This window comes from Balaenoptera physalus, assembly GCF_965194825.1.
Source record: "Balaenoptera physalus genome assembly, chromosome: 11".
In the NCBI taxonomy this organism is placed as follows: domain Eukaryota; kingdom Metazoa; phylum Chordata; class Mammalia; order Artiodactyla; family Balaenopteridae; genus Balaenoptera; species Balaenoptera physalus.
Window position 1 is genome coordinate 1,505,220 of NC_138896.1, and position 19,265 is coordinate 1,524,484.

The 19,265-nt window shown below is 45.1% G+C and overlaps 1 protein-coding gene across 4 annotated transcripts in view; it reads right to left on the minus strand.

The window, feature by feature from the left end:
• GMDS (GDP-mannose 4,6-dehydratase) overlaps window positions 1-19,265 on the minus strand; it is a 484,495-nt gene that overhangs the window by 375,453 nt on the left and 89,777 nt on the right. For 3 of the 4 annotated variants that reach the window (XM_082414753.1, XM_082414756.1, XM_082414755.1), the window contains exons 2-4: window positions 15,790-15,834; window positions 7,770-7,857; window positions 6,163-6,272 (exon numbers count right to left, since the gene is read on the minus strand). In XM_082414753.1, the coding sequence (XP_082270879.1) occupies window positions 6,163-6,272; window positions 7,770-7,857; window positions 15,790-15,834 (243 nt within the window). The remainder of the gene's footprint in view (window positions 1-6,162; window positions 6,273-7,769; window positions 7,858-15,789; window positions 15,835-19,265) is intronic. The other variant, XM_082414754.1, reaches the window with a different exon arrangement.

A 19,265-nucleotide genomic window follows, 5' to 3' on the forward strand; every position in this document is an offset into this window, starting at 1 on the left:
ATTTTAAAAAAATAATAAAGGCAATTCCAACATGACATTGTGAGACCAAAGGGTCATACTGGGCTAGATTTCCTGTAGACAGATCTCGTCCAACAGTATGACTTCAAGAATGAAGTATGATTATCAAAGAAGCTGTGAGGAATGGTGGAAAACTCCAAAGTCATGACAGTAATGAATGTTGAACAGATAAGAAATTTAGGACAGAAATTAATGAAAAATATTATTTACACAGTAAAAATTTTAAAAGAACAATAAAGCAGGCTCCTAAAACATTTCCTCATCAAAATGGGCAGGACTATGTATATTGGATAATTTGTTCCTACTTGGGTGATATCACCACGCTAGGTTTAACTACTTTTAATAACTAGTACATTTCAGTCGTCTCTCACTTTCTCCTACATAAGATCAAATCAGCCTCTCAATGACCTACACTTCATGAGTCATAATTTTTCTGTTTATGATTCAGAAAAATGTCTTCAGTCAGTATTTCCCAGACTGCTGTGGGTTTATTCCAAGAACCAATTTCATCTTCATTGGTTTCCTACAGGAAACCAGACCAACTTCCTATTATTTTATTTTCCTTACTTTTAGCATACCATAGCCCACATCAAATTAAGTGGAAGTGAGAGTGATAGAAGACTCTATTCTGCACAAAGAGAGGCCAACACAAACAATGCCCGGTCTAGAAGTCACGGATTCAAAATGAAATGCAACGTGTGCTAATATTAGAGCTTTCTTTCAAAAGAGCTCCAAACCAAATAAGAAGAAACATATTTTAATTAACTTCTTACAAACATTCCACTGTCAGAAAGAACTTTTGTTTAAAAACTACTGTCTATGAATACAATAAATCCTACAAAGCTGATTAATACAGAGAAATTAATTATAAGGAACAAAATACGTGTTTTCCATCCTAACCCCCTAACAAGCTGCTAGGAGAACAGGTAGGCAGCTGAAGGCCAACACACAGAGCTGTGGAGGGGTGGGCGGGGGCACAGCAACGTCCCCCCAGCCAGCCGCAGTCTGTTGTCACCCGCTGTCCTTCCCAGCCAGCCCCTCCCCACACCCACTCTTTCCCCCACTGAGAATCCATCTGACATTAGATCACACAAGGAAGAGGGGCATGGAACACGGGCTTTCCAAAGACATTCTGACAGTGGCTTGCACTCATACTGTTCCTCCAAAGCACTAGGAGTACCCGGGAAGTACACGTTCTCACTGACTACACGCTGCTCGGAAAAAGATTTCTGAATGTGGAGAATTTTGGTATAAACATGTATCAGATTCTTCTTAGATTCTTTCCACTCTCAGCTTTACAAGCTCACATAGTCATTAGCTGGCAAGGAATTTATACCAAATTCATAAGCTGATGCATTGAAGGAAGAATGCATTTAAGGCGCATATTACACAGATAAACCAAGAAACCAGAAACATTAGCACAGCGGTTCTCAAACTGAAGCCCCCAGATCAGGGTCAGCATCACCTGGACACATCCTGGAAAAGGAAGACCTCACAAATCAGACAGGTTGCTGGGCAAGGCGGGACTTTTCTAGAAAAGAACCCACTCAATTTACAACCCTTCATAACCCTTGACTTCTACGCCCCCCTGCCTTCCGGATAATTCCTCTAACGCATCACTAAAATGCTCTTCCTAAAAGCCCCAAATCATCCCTACCCTAACCACAAAGGCCACGACGTCTGCTTGCTCCTCACTCCTGCACACTCATCTGAAGCCCTAGCGGGGCAGACACCACCTCCTGCCTGAACCGCCTGGTCTGTTGGCTCCCTCACACAATTCCACGCTCCTGCCTCTTTGACCCTACCTCCCTGCCACCCATGACTCCCCCCACAAATGCTCCCAGGCCCCAAGGCTCCATCTTCATCCACTCCTCTGTTTCCATCTGCTGCCTTGGCTTCGGCCTCTCAAGAACTCCCAGGACTGAGCTCCAAATCTCTCTCAAACCTCACAGCATACTTTAAATTGCCTTTGACCTGCATTACCTGAATGTCCTTCAAGTACCGCTGGTAGGACGAGTCCAAGAGGGAGCCTCTCACGCACCCCCCAACTCAGCAGTCCCTCCTCGGACGCCTGCTTCCAGCACCGGGACCATCAGTCATCCGGCCCCAGTGCCCTGGAGCAGCGCTTCCCTTCCTCCCCAGCCCCATATCTTGTCGGCAGAGGGTCAGCCCTACAGGCCTCCTGTTCTAGCCTCCTCATGCCCACTTCGACTGCCACCACCTTCACCCAACAACTTCCTCCTCTTCTGAAGCCCCACCTGTAGACTCACCTCTGAATCTATTTGTCTCCTGTTCAAAAACAAGACCAGGATGCCCACTCTCACCACTTTCATTCAGCGTAAGTCCCATAAGCCACAGCAATCAAAGAAGAAAAAGAAATAAAAGGAATCCAAATTGGAAAGGAACAAGTAAAACTATCACTGTCTGCAGATGTCATGATGCTATACATAGAAAATCCTAAAGATGCTACCAGAAAACTACTAGAGCTTGTCAATGAATTCAGTGAAGTTGCTGGATACAAAATTAATACACAGAAATCTGTTGCATTTCTATACACTAACAATGAAAGATCAGAAAGAGAAATTAAGGAAATAATCCCATTTACTATCACACCAAAAAAATACCTAGGAATGAACCTACCTAAGGAGGCAAAAGACCTGTACTCTGAAAACTATATGATAGTGATGAAAGAAACCAAAGATGACACAAACAAATGGAAAGATATACCATGTTCTTGGATTGGAAGAATCAATATTGTCAAAATGGCTATACTACCCAAGGCAATCTACACATTCAATGCAATCCCTATCAAATTACCAATGGCATTTTTCACAGAACTGGAAAAAATTTTTTTTAATTTGTATGGAAACACAAAAGACCCCAAATAGCCACAGCAGTCTTGAGAAAGAAGAACAGAGCTGGAAGAATCCCATTGAGCAAAAGATGCTAAACATCACTAATTATTAGAGATGCAAACACCAGTCAGAATGGCCATCATCAAAAAGTCTACAAATAATAAATGCTGGAGAGGGTGTGGAGAAAAAGGAATCCTCGTACACTGTCATGGGAATGTAAACTGGTGCAGCCACTATGGAGGACAGTATGGAGGTTCCTTAAAAACTAAAAAGAGGGTTATCACGTGATCCAGCAATCCCACTCCTGGGCATATATCCGGAAAAGACAAAAACTCTAATTTGAAAAGATACATGCACCCCGATGTTCGTTGCAGCACTATTTACAATAGTCAAGACATGGAATCAACCTAAGTGTCCATCGACAGATAAATGGATAACGAAGATGTGGTACATATATATAATGGAATATTACTTAGCCATAAAAAAGAGAGAAATAATGCCATCTGCAGCAACATGGATGGTCCTAGGGATTATCATATTAAGTGAAGATGGCCAGACAAAGACAAATATCATATGATATCATTTATATGTGGAATCTAAAAAAATGATACAAATATACTTATTTACAAAAAAATAGACTCACAGACACAGAAAACAAATTTATGGCTACCAAAGGGGATAGCAGGGCGGCAGGGGGAAAGATAAATTAGGAGTTAGGGATTAACATACACACACTACTATATATAAAATAGATAAACAGCAAGAAACTGCTGTATAGCACAGGGAACCATATGTCTAACAGTAACCTATAATGGAAAAGAATCTGAAAAAGAATATATATACAATTGAATCACTTTGCTGTACACCTGAAACTAACACAACATTGTAAATTAACTACTTCAATTAAAAAAATGGCTAATTAAAAAAGAAACACGTAGAGACTACCCAAACACAGCCCACCTCCCTACCTGCCCACCTCCCATTTCTCCCACCAGACTTCTTGCTAAGGACCTAAGCAAGACCTAAGCAACCTAGGATGCTCATCATGTTGCAAACACATCCCAAGTCTTCTCTCTTCTGACTCTCAGCCTTGTATTGTCACCTCAATTTCAACTACCCGTTACCACTAACGACGTCTGTAAACTTCCACCCCGAACCTACTCCTTGACGCCATGCACGATCTCATGGGAGTGAAGTTCTCTCACCCCATCTCTAAAGACCCAAAGACATCAGCGCCAGCCTCTGTCACCCCTGCGAAAGGAGTCCCTCCATGACAGAGGTGGGTTTCACGCATCCCTGGGTCCTCCACTCCACCATGCACGCAAATATCGTTGAAGGGCTAAACTATCTTACGAGCCAAAATTCATCTTCGATTAAGCACCATTTCTGCCAATTAACAGGTCTTTAGGCAAAGCAGGCAAAACACAATAAAACCAGGTAAACTTCACATACAGAGCCACTTAGGAGGAATCGGCTCAACCTCCTGTGCTTTCCGTACTCACGGTACAGCCACCCTAGGGTAACAACCAGACACACTCAGCACCACTTCGTGTACGGAAAGCATATCAGACTTTCTGAACTACAAAACGTTTTGGAAAAAGGAGAAGACTGACTCATTTAATGCTACCATGACAGGGGAAGGCCTTCTATACATAAATCTTTATAAAATTTCCTGCATCTTCCCACCATGCCGGTATAGGACTTCTAGAGGCGATAAACTATCTACCATCACAAAGGAAACGTCTTAATCTAAAGGAAACTGAGTAACAGAGCACTCATTCCAAAACATTCTGTTTTGCCTGGAGATACCAAGAAGCAGCTAGATAAATTAGAACGTGGAAGATGGGCTAACTGCCTCAGCCCAGGATAAAGTCTTCACGCCTGGAGTGACAGTTATTGCTTCGCTATATGAAAGGGGGGACAGCTGCTCAAGGCATGGCACGCAGGAAATACCCTTTCAGATGGAAAATACATTTAGAATCACTTAGAAAAATAGCCCTATTTTTCTAACCTAAAGCCCCTGACGCCTTCCGCAGCCCAAAGCTTAAGCTTGGATACAGAACAGAATCATCGGAGATTAAGAAAGGAAAAAATTACCTTCCGAGACAGCAGAGACAGATAAGAAGTATCATTATTGGCTGATCTGTCGTCATCCTCCAAGGTTACCATCTTAGAGAAAAATGTACTGTGAGGGTTTACGCTCAAATTTTAAATTTGGTATCAATTATAAGACTGAGCTTTCCACTTGCTTCTCTTACTATGTTCTACCTTTGGTTTCATTTGATCTAGTTTATAATTTCTCCCTTAAACTAGCAGAGATATAAAGCAGGCATATCGCTTCCATTCCACTCAAAGTTGGAGATGTGGAGAAATAGCCAATCACCTCAAATACTTTCTGCAGTAAGAGTGCTGAATTCACTCATTAAACAGCAAAAAATGCTGCTAGATTTTCTGTTCCTTTTTTTTGGTGGCGGGGGGCAGGTGCTGTTTTAACTTAGAGTCATTTGCTTTTATTTCTATGCTCCACTAACTATCCTGATTGAATAAGTATCTAAATAGAACTCATATCATCCCTGGCTTCAGTTCACTCACTAAGTTAGCACTATAATACAGCAACAAAAACTTGAATTAAGCAGATTGCCAGAACCCTGGGGATTGGCTTCTCAGGTTTACTGCAATTTGTTCTAGAAAGAAAAACTAAGGAGAGGTAGATAGACCACCAGAGAATCTGTCTGAATAAAGGGAAAGAAATCAACATGAGCTGTGTCATACTGAGGAGGCAAGAGGCTACGAAGAGTTTTTCTTCCAATAATTTTTACTACTCACAAGAAAAAGTTAATTCCATTAATTTTGACATATTGGCACTCAAAAATACTACTTTCTCAGCCAGTAATATCATCACTACCAAAAATTAATATTAAAATAGAAGTTTTATTGACTTAATTTTCCAACATTTGAACCAAACACTTCGTTCACAATGTGAGTTGAAATGGCAGAAAATACATCCAAGTGAGGTTTGTGGCTGTAAGATCAACCCCAAATAAATAAATACTTTTACTCTAATGTCGGCAGTAAGATTTTATTACATTGTCCAATAACAGAAAATACACTTTAAAAAAAATGTATTAGCATTCCTATAAGGACTCATTAATACCCAAACTAATACCAAGAATCAAACTTGAGGACTAGGATTAGTGGTTGTCGTCTTGTGTTAAGAAGCAACGGACAAAAGTAAAATACAGAACTCAGGAACACAGCCAGAGAAATCATGGTAAGAAAAACGGCTCACCTTGACGTGGCTCTGGGCTCCGAGGTTGTAGATCTCGGTCGGCTTCACTTCATTGATGATCTTTACGAGGCAGGTACTGTCGGTGAGGTCACCATAGTGCAGTTTCATGTCTTTAGGATTGAAACGCATACCATTAGATAGAAGGAAACAACGTAGGCCCAATTTTTTAACATAGCAAAACTGAAATGTATATTCTGAAATTCTGAAAACCAGATTGGTTCTGGAGTAGCAGTCTGTAACTGTCATCTGTAAAGAAACTAAATAGTAGAAAGAGATTCCCATTTGTTGCTATGTCTATAAAGGATTTGTAAAAACTCAGATGAGCTTTTTAAAAAAACATAATATCATGACAGATGTTACACAATCAGCGTATCTTATGGCGCCCTGGTGGCTGTAAGACATGTCACATGAGAATGAGATTCAGACAAAGAAAATCTGGAAATAATGCGTATACCCTTGAACGAAATATGTAACACATTGATAGTAATGAAGATAGCTCTATTCAGATACTTTTATCTAGCGGTTTTTCAGTCCTTCGTAAACATCAGTCCTTAAACCATCCATGACGTGCCTGACGTATGCATAACTGATTAGAGGACAACTAGCTTGTTCTGACCCCAGATCTAAGCAGATCCTCACACTGACTTCCCTAGTGTAAGAAGGTGACACAGGCAGATGGGCAACCTGCTAACTGGATACTCTCATTAATTTTACATAATATTGATCTACATCTAGGTCCAATGGCAGTACCATTCTACACTTTGCACAAAATGATGATGATTTTCAAGGAGGAGTCACTGAATAACCTAAATATTAAGGTGGAAAGTGTACTAGTAGGTCATCTTCCTGATGATATCACTACCTGTACAACTAACCCAAACCTTCCAATGTTCAGGGCCCTGAGGTGAACACAAGCCACCTGGATCGTCCCTGCTGGCGGGAAACACCCTGTGTCCTCGTCCCAGCTCTGTCTTTCGCCTGCTATGGAGGCTTGATAAAGTCACACCCTCTCTCTGCTTCCATCTGTAAAATGGTCTCATTCACAACCTCAGGAACTGCTGTCAAGGTCAAATGAGAAAACACCGCAACTGTGTGATGTACTCCCTGCAACTGTGTTACCAAAAATAACGAACGACTGCAAATACTGACAACCGCCTGTAAAGCAATTTAAATACATTTTTGACTGCCATCTGCTTTTGGACCTGTCTTCACCAATTATTTCTAAGATTAAATAAATGTACAAAGACTGCTTGAGTTGATTAAGTTAGACCAAACGTGAAAAGTAGAGGAGGGCTCTGAGTGTGGAGCTGATCTGACTCGAGGGCACAGGGACACCTGGAGACGGGTGATCAAAGGCTTGTCTGCTCTGGCCTCTCGAGCAGCATCACCTGATGGTACCCTCGTAACGGCCTAACCGCGGTGACACCATGGCCCAGGGCAGCAGGCAGTGAAGGGTTTTCAAAGCGTGCAGATAGCATTCAATGCAGGTAACTCATGGGTAAATAACTGCGATGTGATGGGCTTTGAGAAAAATGACATTTGAAAATACCTTATCATAATATAGGAAGTTACACAGAAAGAGAGTTTAGAAAAAGAAAATGACTTACTTCCTTCAATATGAGCCTGGGGGTTCTTATACAGATGTTCAATTCGACCAGTATTGAATGAACTGGATCGCCGTACAATTCCATGGACCTGCATTTTTATTGTGTGGAAGGATAAGAATAAGTTATAAATATGCAATGAGGATTCGTAAGCAACGTTATTCCACTAATGTTTAGCTTCGTGAAAAAACATATAACTGTCATTTAAAGACCTTATTTTAAATTAGCAGAAGGAGTTCTGCGGCTCACTCTCCCCCCACCCCGCCCCCGCCCACAGGCAGCTCCCTCCATCCCTCTCCAGTGTTTCTACTGCCAATCTCGACGAAAGTAATTAGATAATGACGTGACTTCACAGCGAGTGCTTAGTTGTAGATACTCAAATGTCTCCTTTTCCAAACACACACACACTTACGGTCCTACTGCTGACAAAAATATCTCTTCAATTTGAAACCGAAGACAGACCATACGAGGCCATATCGGTCACACAGCCTGGACCGCTCTTCAACCCAGAGCACGAGGAGAGGGCTCTGGTGCCTCCAGCCCTGCCTGGTGCCCTCCGAGCTTTGCACCTGGCACCGATTCTTTAAATAAATACGTATCTGGGTCCACAAGAGAATCAGGGAGCCGCTGCTTTTATGCAGCTGTGTGGAAAAGCTAAGAAAGCTAAATAGCATAGGTTAGGGACAAGACTTACGTCCTATGAGATTTAAGGCATGAAGGAAACTCAAATGAAGGGAGGATTTTTTTTTTTTAATTTTTATCTTTGACTTAACCATGACAAGTGTGAGGGGAAAAAGTCACTGGAACCAGAACACATACCTGTCCGATGCCGAAGAAAAGACTATTTGTGTCTGATACATTGGAGACATTGTTTAGGACCTGGTCTCACTCCCTCCTTTGTGCTGCCAGCGCTAATAGCAGCTTATGTCACCGGCTGCCCGTGTCCCAGCGCTGCTGGTGGCAGTTTTAGTCTTTCTCTTATTTTAGAAGCGCTCCTTCTAATGTTGGGTAGTTTCATTTGCAGCTGAATACACTTCTATATTTTAACTCAATCGTTTTCTGTCTATTTCGAACAAAAATTAATCCTTGGCATGACTCAAATATTCTAAGTGCAGGGGGGAAATTATAAGCACATAAGACTTTCTTTCAAATAGAAAGAAATGTCATCGTCACTTTACATGGCATACATGAGAAACTGACTTCTGCAAAGGATACAACACACCCACAATTAATAATTCTGTTGGTTAGATGCTTTAGCCAAAGAGCTAAAACCACATTATTTTCCAAAAGAACTAAACCCAAGAAAATTTTGTAAACATGAAAATATTTTAAGACAGGAACATCACAAACGTGGTTGACATTTTGGGAGGCTAACAGTAAAAACTAGGAAACATTAAATTGCAATTTGGGTTTACGTATCCATTACGTAATTTAAAAGTAGAGAGAATAATACTTACATTAAGCTTAGAATTAATTCAACTTCATGGTCTCCAGTTTTTCAAGTTGTTAATTATAAAGTTCAACTACTCTGTAAACTTAATAAACTTTGTTTAATAAAAACCAAGTTCACATATACACCTATACATATCAAAACTGGTGTTTACCACCAAAGTTATTTCTGAAATACAGAGCTCTCAGATGTAAGCTGAGCTTGATTTCATTGGATAGAGAGGAATTCATATGTTCTAAAAAACAGATAATTTAGCTTTGACAATGAAAAAAATAATAATATGATTTAGTCTATTTTTTTCTCTTGATTGCTGGTTTCTGGATAAGTCACATATCCCAACAGCCCAAAACAAAGAGAAATGCTATATACATACACATTTTATATCTACATAAAGGACTGATAAAAATATTCAGTGACATTGATGGATGCAGTATGAAAATCAGACAATTACCCAAAGTCACAGCAAATAAATAATATAGGACTTTACTGTCACACTTATAACCAAACACATTAAGCACTAGTTTTGGGTCTTTTTTTTAATACAAAAAAAAAAAAAAAAAAAAGCTGTGTTTTAATTTCCCCTCACTCCCAACTTTTGGTATGTGTATACAGGGAAAGAAAGACCTGCCAAATACTTAATCCATGACAGCAAGTATTATTCTAAGAACTAATGAAAGCTCAGTCTGTCTACTTCTGAGACAGGTGAAATACAAACTTTAAGACAAGCCAAAATGTGTGCAAACTGGATAATCTAGTTAAGAATTTGAGATTAGCGGCTTTTTCTTTACAGAAGGGAGGTAGGCAGGATTTTTTGTTTGTTTTTATAAGGATTTTTGGAGAAAAAGAAACGAGTTAGGAAACCAAAGTGAAAAGATAAATGAGCTAAATTTGATTCCCGATAAAATTAATTAAAATCGTTATTAAATTATAGCCGTTCAAAACCAAAATTTCTGAAAAACTGAGGTGTTAAACAGAAGTGAGCATTTTTGACAAAAAAATTTCAAGTCCCGTTTAACTAAGTGATGAAAAGGAAATTTTCAAGTTCTCACGATGTCAGAACAAAGTTGGTTTGACTGCAAAACCGAGAGTCAGATTAGGCAGTATAAATGCACAGAAATGCTGACTGATTGATTGATTGTTTGATTACAGTCAAGAAAATAGAAAATTATTACCATTGGATCTTAAATTCTTCAGTGTCTAGATTTGTCTTGGAGGCAAGGATGCCTCCCAAGGATGTTTAATGCAACCTGCTTCTGAAAAGTCTAGATGACGTCAGTCACATCAGCACACACGGCAGTGACCGTGCACAGACACTGTTCTCTGTGGACATTAAATCACTGAACCTTCACAACCACCTTCGTATCGTGACTCCCATCTTACAGGTGGGGACGCTGCCTGAGACCACGCCACCAGCACGTGGTTCTGTTAAAGGTGGACGTGGCCCATTGTGCCAACACTCAGTATGGTTTCAGAGCGAAAGCCACAAAAAGCTTTGACTTTTTTGCACCAAGGCTTCTATCAATAGGATTACCAACAACTCAGAAAAAAGGATCCACGGATCAAGAACGGAAGCACCGGAACTCCAGTTCTAACAAAGGTCTCCCAGGGATGACTGCACAGCCCTTCCACTCTCCTGAGGCCCCCTGGCTACAGTTCCTCTCCTGGAAGGGAAACCCACGATCTACCTGTTCTCTAATTTTACATTCTGATTCGCTGTGTTGTCATTGTTACCAAGTTAATTAATACAGATTTCTCACATATTCCCAGATACATTCTAGCTTTTAAAGGGTTTGACTTTGTATTTCATCTTTCTGGTTTCTCTTTGTATTTTGCACAAAGTAAGTACAAAAGTATATTGCTGGCTTATCTGCTAACAATGACGCTAGGAAGGCACCTGAAACCAGAGGTACCTTCACAGGAAGCTTCACTCCTGTGGTTTTCCTCTTTCCCTGGTGACGAGAAGGAGCACGCACAGCTGGGACCCGGGCAACGTCACACACCCGCCCTTCCCTGACACGAAGTAACAGACCGGACCGAGGGCCTCCTACAGAATCTGCGTCCCTCGGCCGGTCAGCACCAAGCACTGTGCCACCCGCCTGTCCTGTAAGACTAAGCTCCACAGGCCCACAGAGCTCCTCTGGACTGCTGTCCACGTGCGTCTCACCTGACCTTGGTGGCGACCTCGGGGACACGTGCACTCATCATCTAAGTCTCCAAGAGGCCGCGGAGCCAGCAAGTGGCGGGAAAGGATGAGGACGCGGTCCAGCACCCAGCTCAGGGGCGGCCTCGCTCACCTCCCTGCTCTGAGCTGCCCGACATGGTACAAAGGAGAATTACCCTCTGCACTTCAACAGTGTGTAGAATTAAATCCATAAAGCTTTAAAGGATGATTTTCTATAAACGCTGAGAATTCTTGGCTCTCCTCATCATGAGATGATACCTACAGACATTCTATAAATAATGAACACGTATTAGATCCATTCTCTTTATCTTTATGCCCCCCCCCCAAATGTTTAATCTGGAGCAAAATTCAAGAAACCAGCAGCATTAAAAACTTTAAACCTTTAAAGGGTCCCTTCTCAGTGAGGAGCGGACCCGGGATGAAGCAACCCATCTTTGTCACGTTACATTGTTCGTTCAGAACATGATCAGGTGGGACCTCCCTGGCAGTCCAGTGGTTAAGGCTCCGTGCTCCCCACGCAGGGGGCAAGGGTTCGATCCCTGGTCAGGGAGCTAAGATCCCACATGCCGCATGGCACGGCCGAAAAATGAAGTAGTCCTATGCCTTGACGTGGAATGACGTTCATAATATATCGTGAATTGAACAAAAAAAAAAAAAAAAAAAGAACATGATCAGATGCACGGATTTCAGAGGACAGGTTAGGTGACCAGGCCCCGCAGCTTCAGAAATCTAAGGTGTGTGGTCAGACGAGGTACTTAACCATAACTAGTTAATCTGTAACATATGAGATTCCCTTTCAAGGCATACACAAACATCTCTCTCTGCTTCAAGGTTAGCCAGGCTTTTTATACCTTTACTTTGCTCCTTTGACTAACTGCGCTACGTCACCTCCGCGCACAGGCTTGTATCCGCCTTCGCTGCCCCATCTTCACTCCCCAGCCCACCTGGCTCTGCCCCTCAACCTGCTTCCCTCCAGCTGAGTGTCCATCGGGTCCACGCCTCCCCGTGCTCATCATGAAGGCTGACCTCACCCCTGCCGGCCAGGGAAGCCTGCCCCTTTCTTATGCAGGAAGATCTCAGCCTCAGGATCAAGCCTGCTCAGAATCCGCAGCTCTTCCTCCTAGTGTTCATTTGTTCCCAGCGACACTCTGCTACCCCAAAGTATACTGTTTCCAGTTATTTCTGGGCCTTGTGATATTCCTTCCACAAAGACTAGATTCAAAATAATATGAGAGCTCAGGGAACCAAGGTACCCCAAATTAAGATACCTTAAGAAATGCTGTTCATCTTCACCTTGGAATTAAAAGCGCTCATTTGAACCTCTAGTTGCAGTGGCTCTCACACCATAGGACCCAGGAAAGCAGCCACCGCGACAGCTGGGGGCCGTTAGAAAGTCAGGTCTAAGGCCCCGGACTCAGCCGCCTCGTCTTCGGTGGGGCCTGGGTGGCTCTGAGGCTAAACGCTGGGAACCCTCTGACTTAGAAGGAGGTGCTCGTCCAAAATTGCTGATGTTGGCCCTCTGGATTCAGGTGTGGACAGGGGTGTCCCCTCTCATCGCACGGGAGGCAATTTTCTAACCCTGTTATTTATTTTGCTCGTGTTCTGGAGCAACCAGGGGCTGCTGGTGGTAATTCTGGAAATTGTCCAATGCAGCCTCTTCGAAAAATCACTCTCACATCTACTTTGACCTAAACACCAAAAGATAAAGCCTGTGCTATCATCACATCCCAGTTAAGAAGCCTACCCTCCAATTACATCAATCTCTTAAAAGTGAAGACAGCAGCCTAGGAAAACTGAAGACAGGACAGATAAACACCCTCTCACGGTCCCCATTCCTACAAAACTCACACTCCCCTGTGCTCCAAGGAGGAATCCCTTCCGGTCATGCCGTGCAGCTCCAAGCCTTCCACCTGAACTGCAGGGGGTATTTCCTTCTGCCCTCTCCTCTCCTGCCAATCACTGTTTCAATGACTCATCCCTCCCACGAACTGTGATTTGCCGAGTGGGCCTTCTATGGTCTTTCTTTATCAGAATCCAACCTGCTCTTACAGTTTCAGACGCCAACGGAAGGAAACACCCGAGCGCACCTGGCTGGCCTAGATTCTCATGTATTCCTGAGTCTCTGGTCCACTTAGGAGCATGACGACCCGTTTTCAGGGGTCTGGCAGTTCCCAAACAGGCCGCCTACATGGAGCTCCGCCTCCTGGGCACGCCCTCCTCCGGGCCCTTCCCAGTAACACTGACATCGCCATCCTGCTGCCCGAGGAAGCTGACCGCCTACTGCGTCCGGACAGACCCCCGCCCCCACTCCTCCCCGGCGCCTCACACCGCCTCGCCAGCTCCCTCTCTCTTGGGGCCGGCCACATCCGCGTCTGATGCCTCAGGGCCCCGCGTCCACCTCGGAAGTGCATCTCGGGACCCACACGGCTCGAGCACTCCTGCTGACACACCACCTCTCCTCCCGAGCTGCGGGGACTGTGAGGGGCTCAGGGCACACCTGCAGGGCGTGGTGTCTCGGCGCACTGCACATTTTAAGCTGAAGGAGCCTGAGAAAATCACAGAAGCGGGAAGGTCACCCTGACTTTCCCCCCGCCCTTCTCCCCCAAAGCAGCCAGGTGGGAGGTGCCCTCCCCACACCTGGAGGAAAGGAGCATCTTTACGTCCCAAGACAAGGGGAGGCCGGGAAGAATCCCACCCAACAGACCTGGCTGAGCCACCGCCAGTCCTACACTGACTGCAGACCCCTGGACCTCATTTCTCCACCACTGCCCCTGCTCACCTAACCTAACACACAAGTACTCAGGCCTACCCGCCTCTTCGGACCCTCATTTTCTCAGGAAGGCTCCTAAATCACAGAAAACTTACATTAAATACATCTGTATGCTTTCAGTGTAATTTTCAGACCCAGCCAGGGACCCTTAAGAGGGTCGAGGAAAATGTTCTCCTCCTCTACACTAAACTGACAAAGACAAATAAACAGGAGAAACTTCTGCTGTTTTTTCAAACTCCGTCAGCTTAAAATATTCACATGCCAAGGGGCCATGTTTGGGGGTAAGGTGCCCTGACCCATCACCATTACTCAGGTAGCTCCTTCTCTTGGCTCACCCGGTACACAGCTGAATCACTCACCCGGCTCCAGCCACCGAACGACTCTTCGCCTGTCCCAACCTCTGAAACAAGATAAGTACGTCTCTCTCGCAAACCTTTCCTTTTAGAATTATTAAAGCGCCAAGTTAGTCCAGCCTGAATAAATCTCAGTCTTCACCTAAAACCAATACTTCTATTCTACATATCACTCTAAAATCCTCTGCTCTGCAGAATATGAATTGATCGCTCAATTATTATAGGAATCTATGTATATGAACATATGTGTACATGCCTATTTCCATAGTTACATTTGCCTTTTTTTGATATCATTACAGGATGTAGAAGTAGCCATTATTAGATAAAGGCACAGAAGGTCTAATCATATCTGCTATTAACCAAAGTCTAAAAGTCAAAGTTCACAGAAAAGATTACGCGTTACACTAAGAAAACTAGGTTCCTTTTCTTCAAATCCTGTTGGTGCTTAAATGCCAAATTCCTTGCTATTGTTTTTGCATTTGTCCACGGTGCGCATTTTTCAAACAATGTACCTGCGACTGGAAAAAACATGGCATCCAAAATTATTAAGGTAAACACCCCCCACATCAGGCCAGAGAACATGTGCCACTGCGTAGGCTTCTGTCCTCTGCAGAGCACAGAGATTTCTAGAGATGTGCATATCTGAAAACTGTTCTTAAAAAGTGTAAGATGTACACGCTAAGATACATCCATTTAATATGTAAAACCCTTGTTTCTTTCAAGGAAAGCAGAAAACGTGTAAGGAGGAGGAGGAGAAGGAGAAAAGGAAGACAAGGGCAAGAGCAGCAAATGCAGAAGCTCCAGCTTCCACGAAATACTGGCTGCCGACTGGAAAGCAAGCATCTCTAAGTGTCAACTTTGCATTCAGGCTTGCCAGGGATCAGCTTAGTTTTTACTGCTCTGTGCAATTTCCGAATTAAGTGACTTCGCTGTGAGTGGGACTTTTTTATGTAACACATGACATCATAAATTAACCCTAAGGACGGTACAGCGTTCAGCTCACCCGGTTGCTGGTTTAGCTGAGAATGCGGGAAGCGTGCAAAGCAGGGAAACAGCAAGAATGGGGGGCGGGGGGCTGCCAGCGCGCCAGCAGATAAACAGCACAATGAGCTGGCGCTGTGACCAGCCAAGAGGCACATTCTTCCCCTGATTTGGACTTGTTATCAGAGCTTCCGTGGAAACACACACAGAAGGACAGCAGAGAGGAAGCGGGAGGCCACGGTGTCCGCGGTATCCCGTCGGCCTGTGCCGGCTCATAGGGGACTCACCTCGTAGCCCTTCTCCAGCAGGAACTCAGCCAAGTAGGAGCCGTCCTGGAAGACAAGGAACATCAACAACCGTCAGACCCATCGTGGCCAAGACCAAGGGTTTTGAGAACAGCATTTCAGAGGCTCTAGGAACTTAAATAAGGCTCACGGCAACCGACATGAAAATAACACAGACAACATCCGACGTGAACACCGAGTGGTGCTCTGCTGTCCACTAAGCCTCCCATAGACGGGCGCTCGTCTGTGCCCAGGGGAGCGTGGGAAGGCGCTGGCATCACCACGTGCACAGGGAAAGAAACCGAAATCCAGGGACACGGGGGGGCAACAGGGAGAACATGAAGCTTCAAAAGCTGATGGATCTGCTTTAGGTTTTGTCGCTTACTAGGCCTGTGAAATACGCAACACGTGTGCGGCCAAGCAGACGGCCCTGGTGCTCCTGGGACATAAAACAGGAATCTGACTATTTCTGGGGGTGCTGTACAGAAGGAGACGCTGGAGCAGGGATGAGACAGGAGCTGCGGGGCCTGCGGAGAGGGCAGGGAGAGTGTGGGGAGGAGGCTGAGGGCACAGCGGTGTTGACACCACTGCAAAGAGCTGCCACAGGGAGGGGGGGGGTGTGGGCCCTCCGGGGAGGCCCTCCAGGCACTGGTGGCCTTGGCTTTGAGCCCAAGGGTCTGGAAAGTCACCCCAGAAAGGGTGTGCGGTTTGAAGGTGGGGTGGGGGCGGGCCGTAGACATGATGGCGTTGGTGTTAGCCCTGAACACACGTGCAGGCGCACGCGCACGCGGAGTTCAGTAAAAGCGAGGTGCTTACTTTTTATGAAATAATGGGAACTTCATTTGTATGCATCTTAAATCATGCAGTTAATCTCTACGTTAAGATGATGGTGTCTGACTAAACACAGAGATTCTCAGCTCGTTTTTTTAAATTCTTTAAAAATGTCTAGGTGGGGATGGAGGTTCTAGGTAAAATACCTCATGTGCCACTTTTAGGGAAAGAAAGTATGAGAGCCATCTGATTAAACCGTTAAGAGGCCACAAGGCACAAAATCAGGGTTCTAGAAATATGGGGAACATCACCAGCCCTGCTCAGAAAATGAGCTGGGTGGATATTTCACAATCAATCCTGTTAACTGCCCTTCTGCTTTCAGCCTGGGCAGGTCCCCTCCATCCCATCCAGACTTAACATAAAAATGAGAGGCTCCAACTACTGGAAATTTGTGTGCTCAAAACTGGTTGGGAATATCTGGATTTTCTTTGGTTTCCTCAGTCTGTGAAAGCTTAAAATATCCCTTTGAGCTTCAAAAGTTCCTACCAGATATTCCAGGGAAAAGAAAAATAAAGCAGGTTTTATTCCTATCATTGCTTGACTTAGAGCTGGAACTGGAGACACCCTATGGGTCCTGAAAATGAGAGGGCTGCTGCGAGGGTACTTACTGCATTAATGCAGAAGTCACGCGTGAATTCAGGCAGGATGACAAGGCGAGGGGGACAAGGGACACATTTTGTGGTTCATTAAAACCCCCATCAAGTTTTCTTCTGACTTGCTGACATAAATATTCTGGTTTACAGACTCATGTGGAGAAGAGAAATGGTCTGGCACATTCCTTTTCCTCTCAATCTTACGATATATGCACAATTGTGTGGTTTTACACACCCAACATGCAAAGTAAACCAGATAAGAGAGCTGAACAATTCACACCCCGACAAGCCAGGTCGATCTACAGGACCATCAGAAACTTGAGGATAATCAATAGTCTTATAATTAATTCTGAAAACAGCTTAACAGAAAAAGCATTTACAACAATAATAATTTTACAGTAGGTCGGACAGCCCTAGAAAGTACATTTTGTTTTGCTCTTGGTGGTGGTGGTGTCATTTTGAAGCAGGCAACACTGTACTTTGCACATTTTTACTTTCTTTCGGAATAAAAAGTTAAAATGCTCTGTGCTCCACCACGGTTGCCGAGAATGTTTAAAAACAAAAAGGCAGAGGTGAGACCATGGGGAGGGGCTGTGACTATTCAGAGGTTGATGTGAAACAGGCCTGCCCAGGGCTGAGCCCTGTCAATAGGTCTTGCTCTTCTCACCCAGGCCCTCCTCAAACTTTCCAGCCAGGCTGGAACATTCTGCCCCAGCAGTGGCACCCGCTTCCTCCTCACTTCCTTGCCAGGTCTCCCAAGTGATAGGGCCGGCCGCACAATGTGGGAACCGCGGCAGCACGAGGCCCCTGCCCCCCCTCCCCCGGCCCCCAGACCCCTGCACCGAAGCCCCTCTAGGAGGACGGGCCGGTCGCACAGCACCTCCCCCAGACGGAAAACCACAACGTCACGGCAACTGAGAGCCACGGCCAACACGACATCTGACTCTCGACTCCTGGAGGCCGAGGAGCTGACGGACTACATGTCCGGCTCACGGCGAACACAACTCATCTGGGACAGACTCCAGCCCGGGCTCACGCCGCGCGCCAGAGACGCTTTCACTGGGGAGCCAGCACCCCAACCGGGACTCTGTTCAATTCGGTTTTGCACATGGTTATGAAGACAGTCTCCATTTCACATTAAATGTTGCACAGCTGGAAGTAAGCACCACGGCTTTAACATTTTCAAGACACAGAAATATGTTCTGTCATGCTTGCAGGAACTCACGGGGAAGGCAGGCAGCCCCTTGGCACGGGCGTTAGGGAGGCCCATGGAGGTTAGGGGCCCGCCTGGTGGCGCCCACAAGAGGGGAAGCCAGGACTAGAAGCCGGGGCTCCCACGACTGTGCCCTGGGAAACCACCTCCTCCACCCAGGGCCCACCAGCACGTGCCAGAGCCCAACAAAGCAATAAAAAGACCATAACAGACTCATTTTTAAACCAAACTGATTCAGTCACTTTGCATGACAGGGTATCTTACGGATTAAACAGTCCTTCTAGTTTTAACCAGGTGACCCAAACGCAGAAGGTCCTGTAACTTTAGGACAGCCCAGAGCTCGGGGGGGAGGCAGGACACAGGGCCGGGGCCTTCTCCAGCCTCATGTGGGCACCGCTACCTCTTGGAAGCAGTGTCTGGAGGTGGACTTGGGATGTACGTTTCAGGCTGTCGAGCCAGGCGGCAGGGCCACTGCCGAGGGTCCAAAACGGGAGGATTCCGGTGTGCCTGGTGCCTGCAGCCCCCGTCCTTGTGCTTCATCTTTCATGGAATGTTCCAGATACACACCTATACAATTCACAGGAATTCCAGAAATTGAATCCTATCTTGACTATAAGATAAAAATTACCGGGGCTTCCCTGGTGGCGCAGTGGTTGAGAATCTGCCTGCTAATGCAGGGGACACGGGTTCGAGCCCTGGTCTGGGAAGATCCCACGTGCCGCGGAGCAGCTGGGCCCATGAGCCACAATTACTGAGCCTGCGCGTCTGGAGCCTGTGCTCCGCAACAGGAGAGGCCGCGATAGTGAGAGGCCCGCGCACCGCAATGAAGAGTGGCCCCCGCT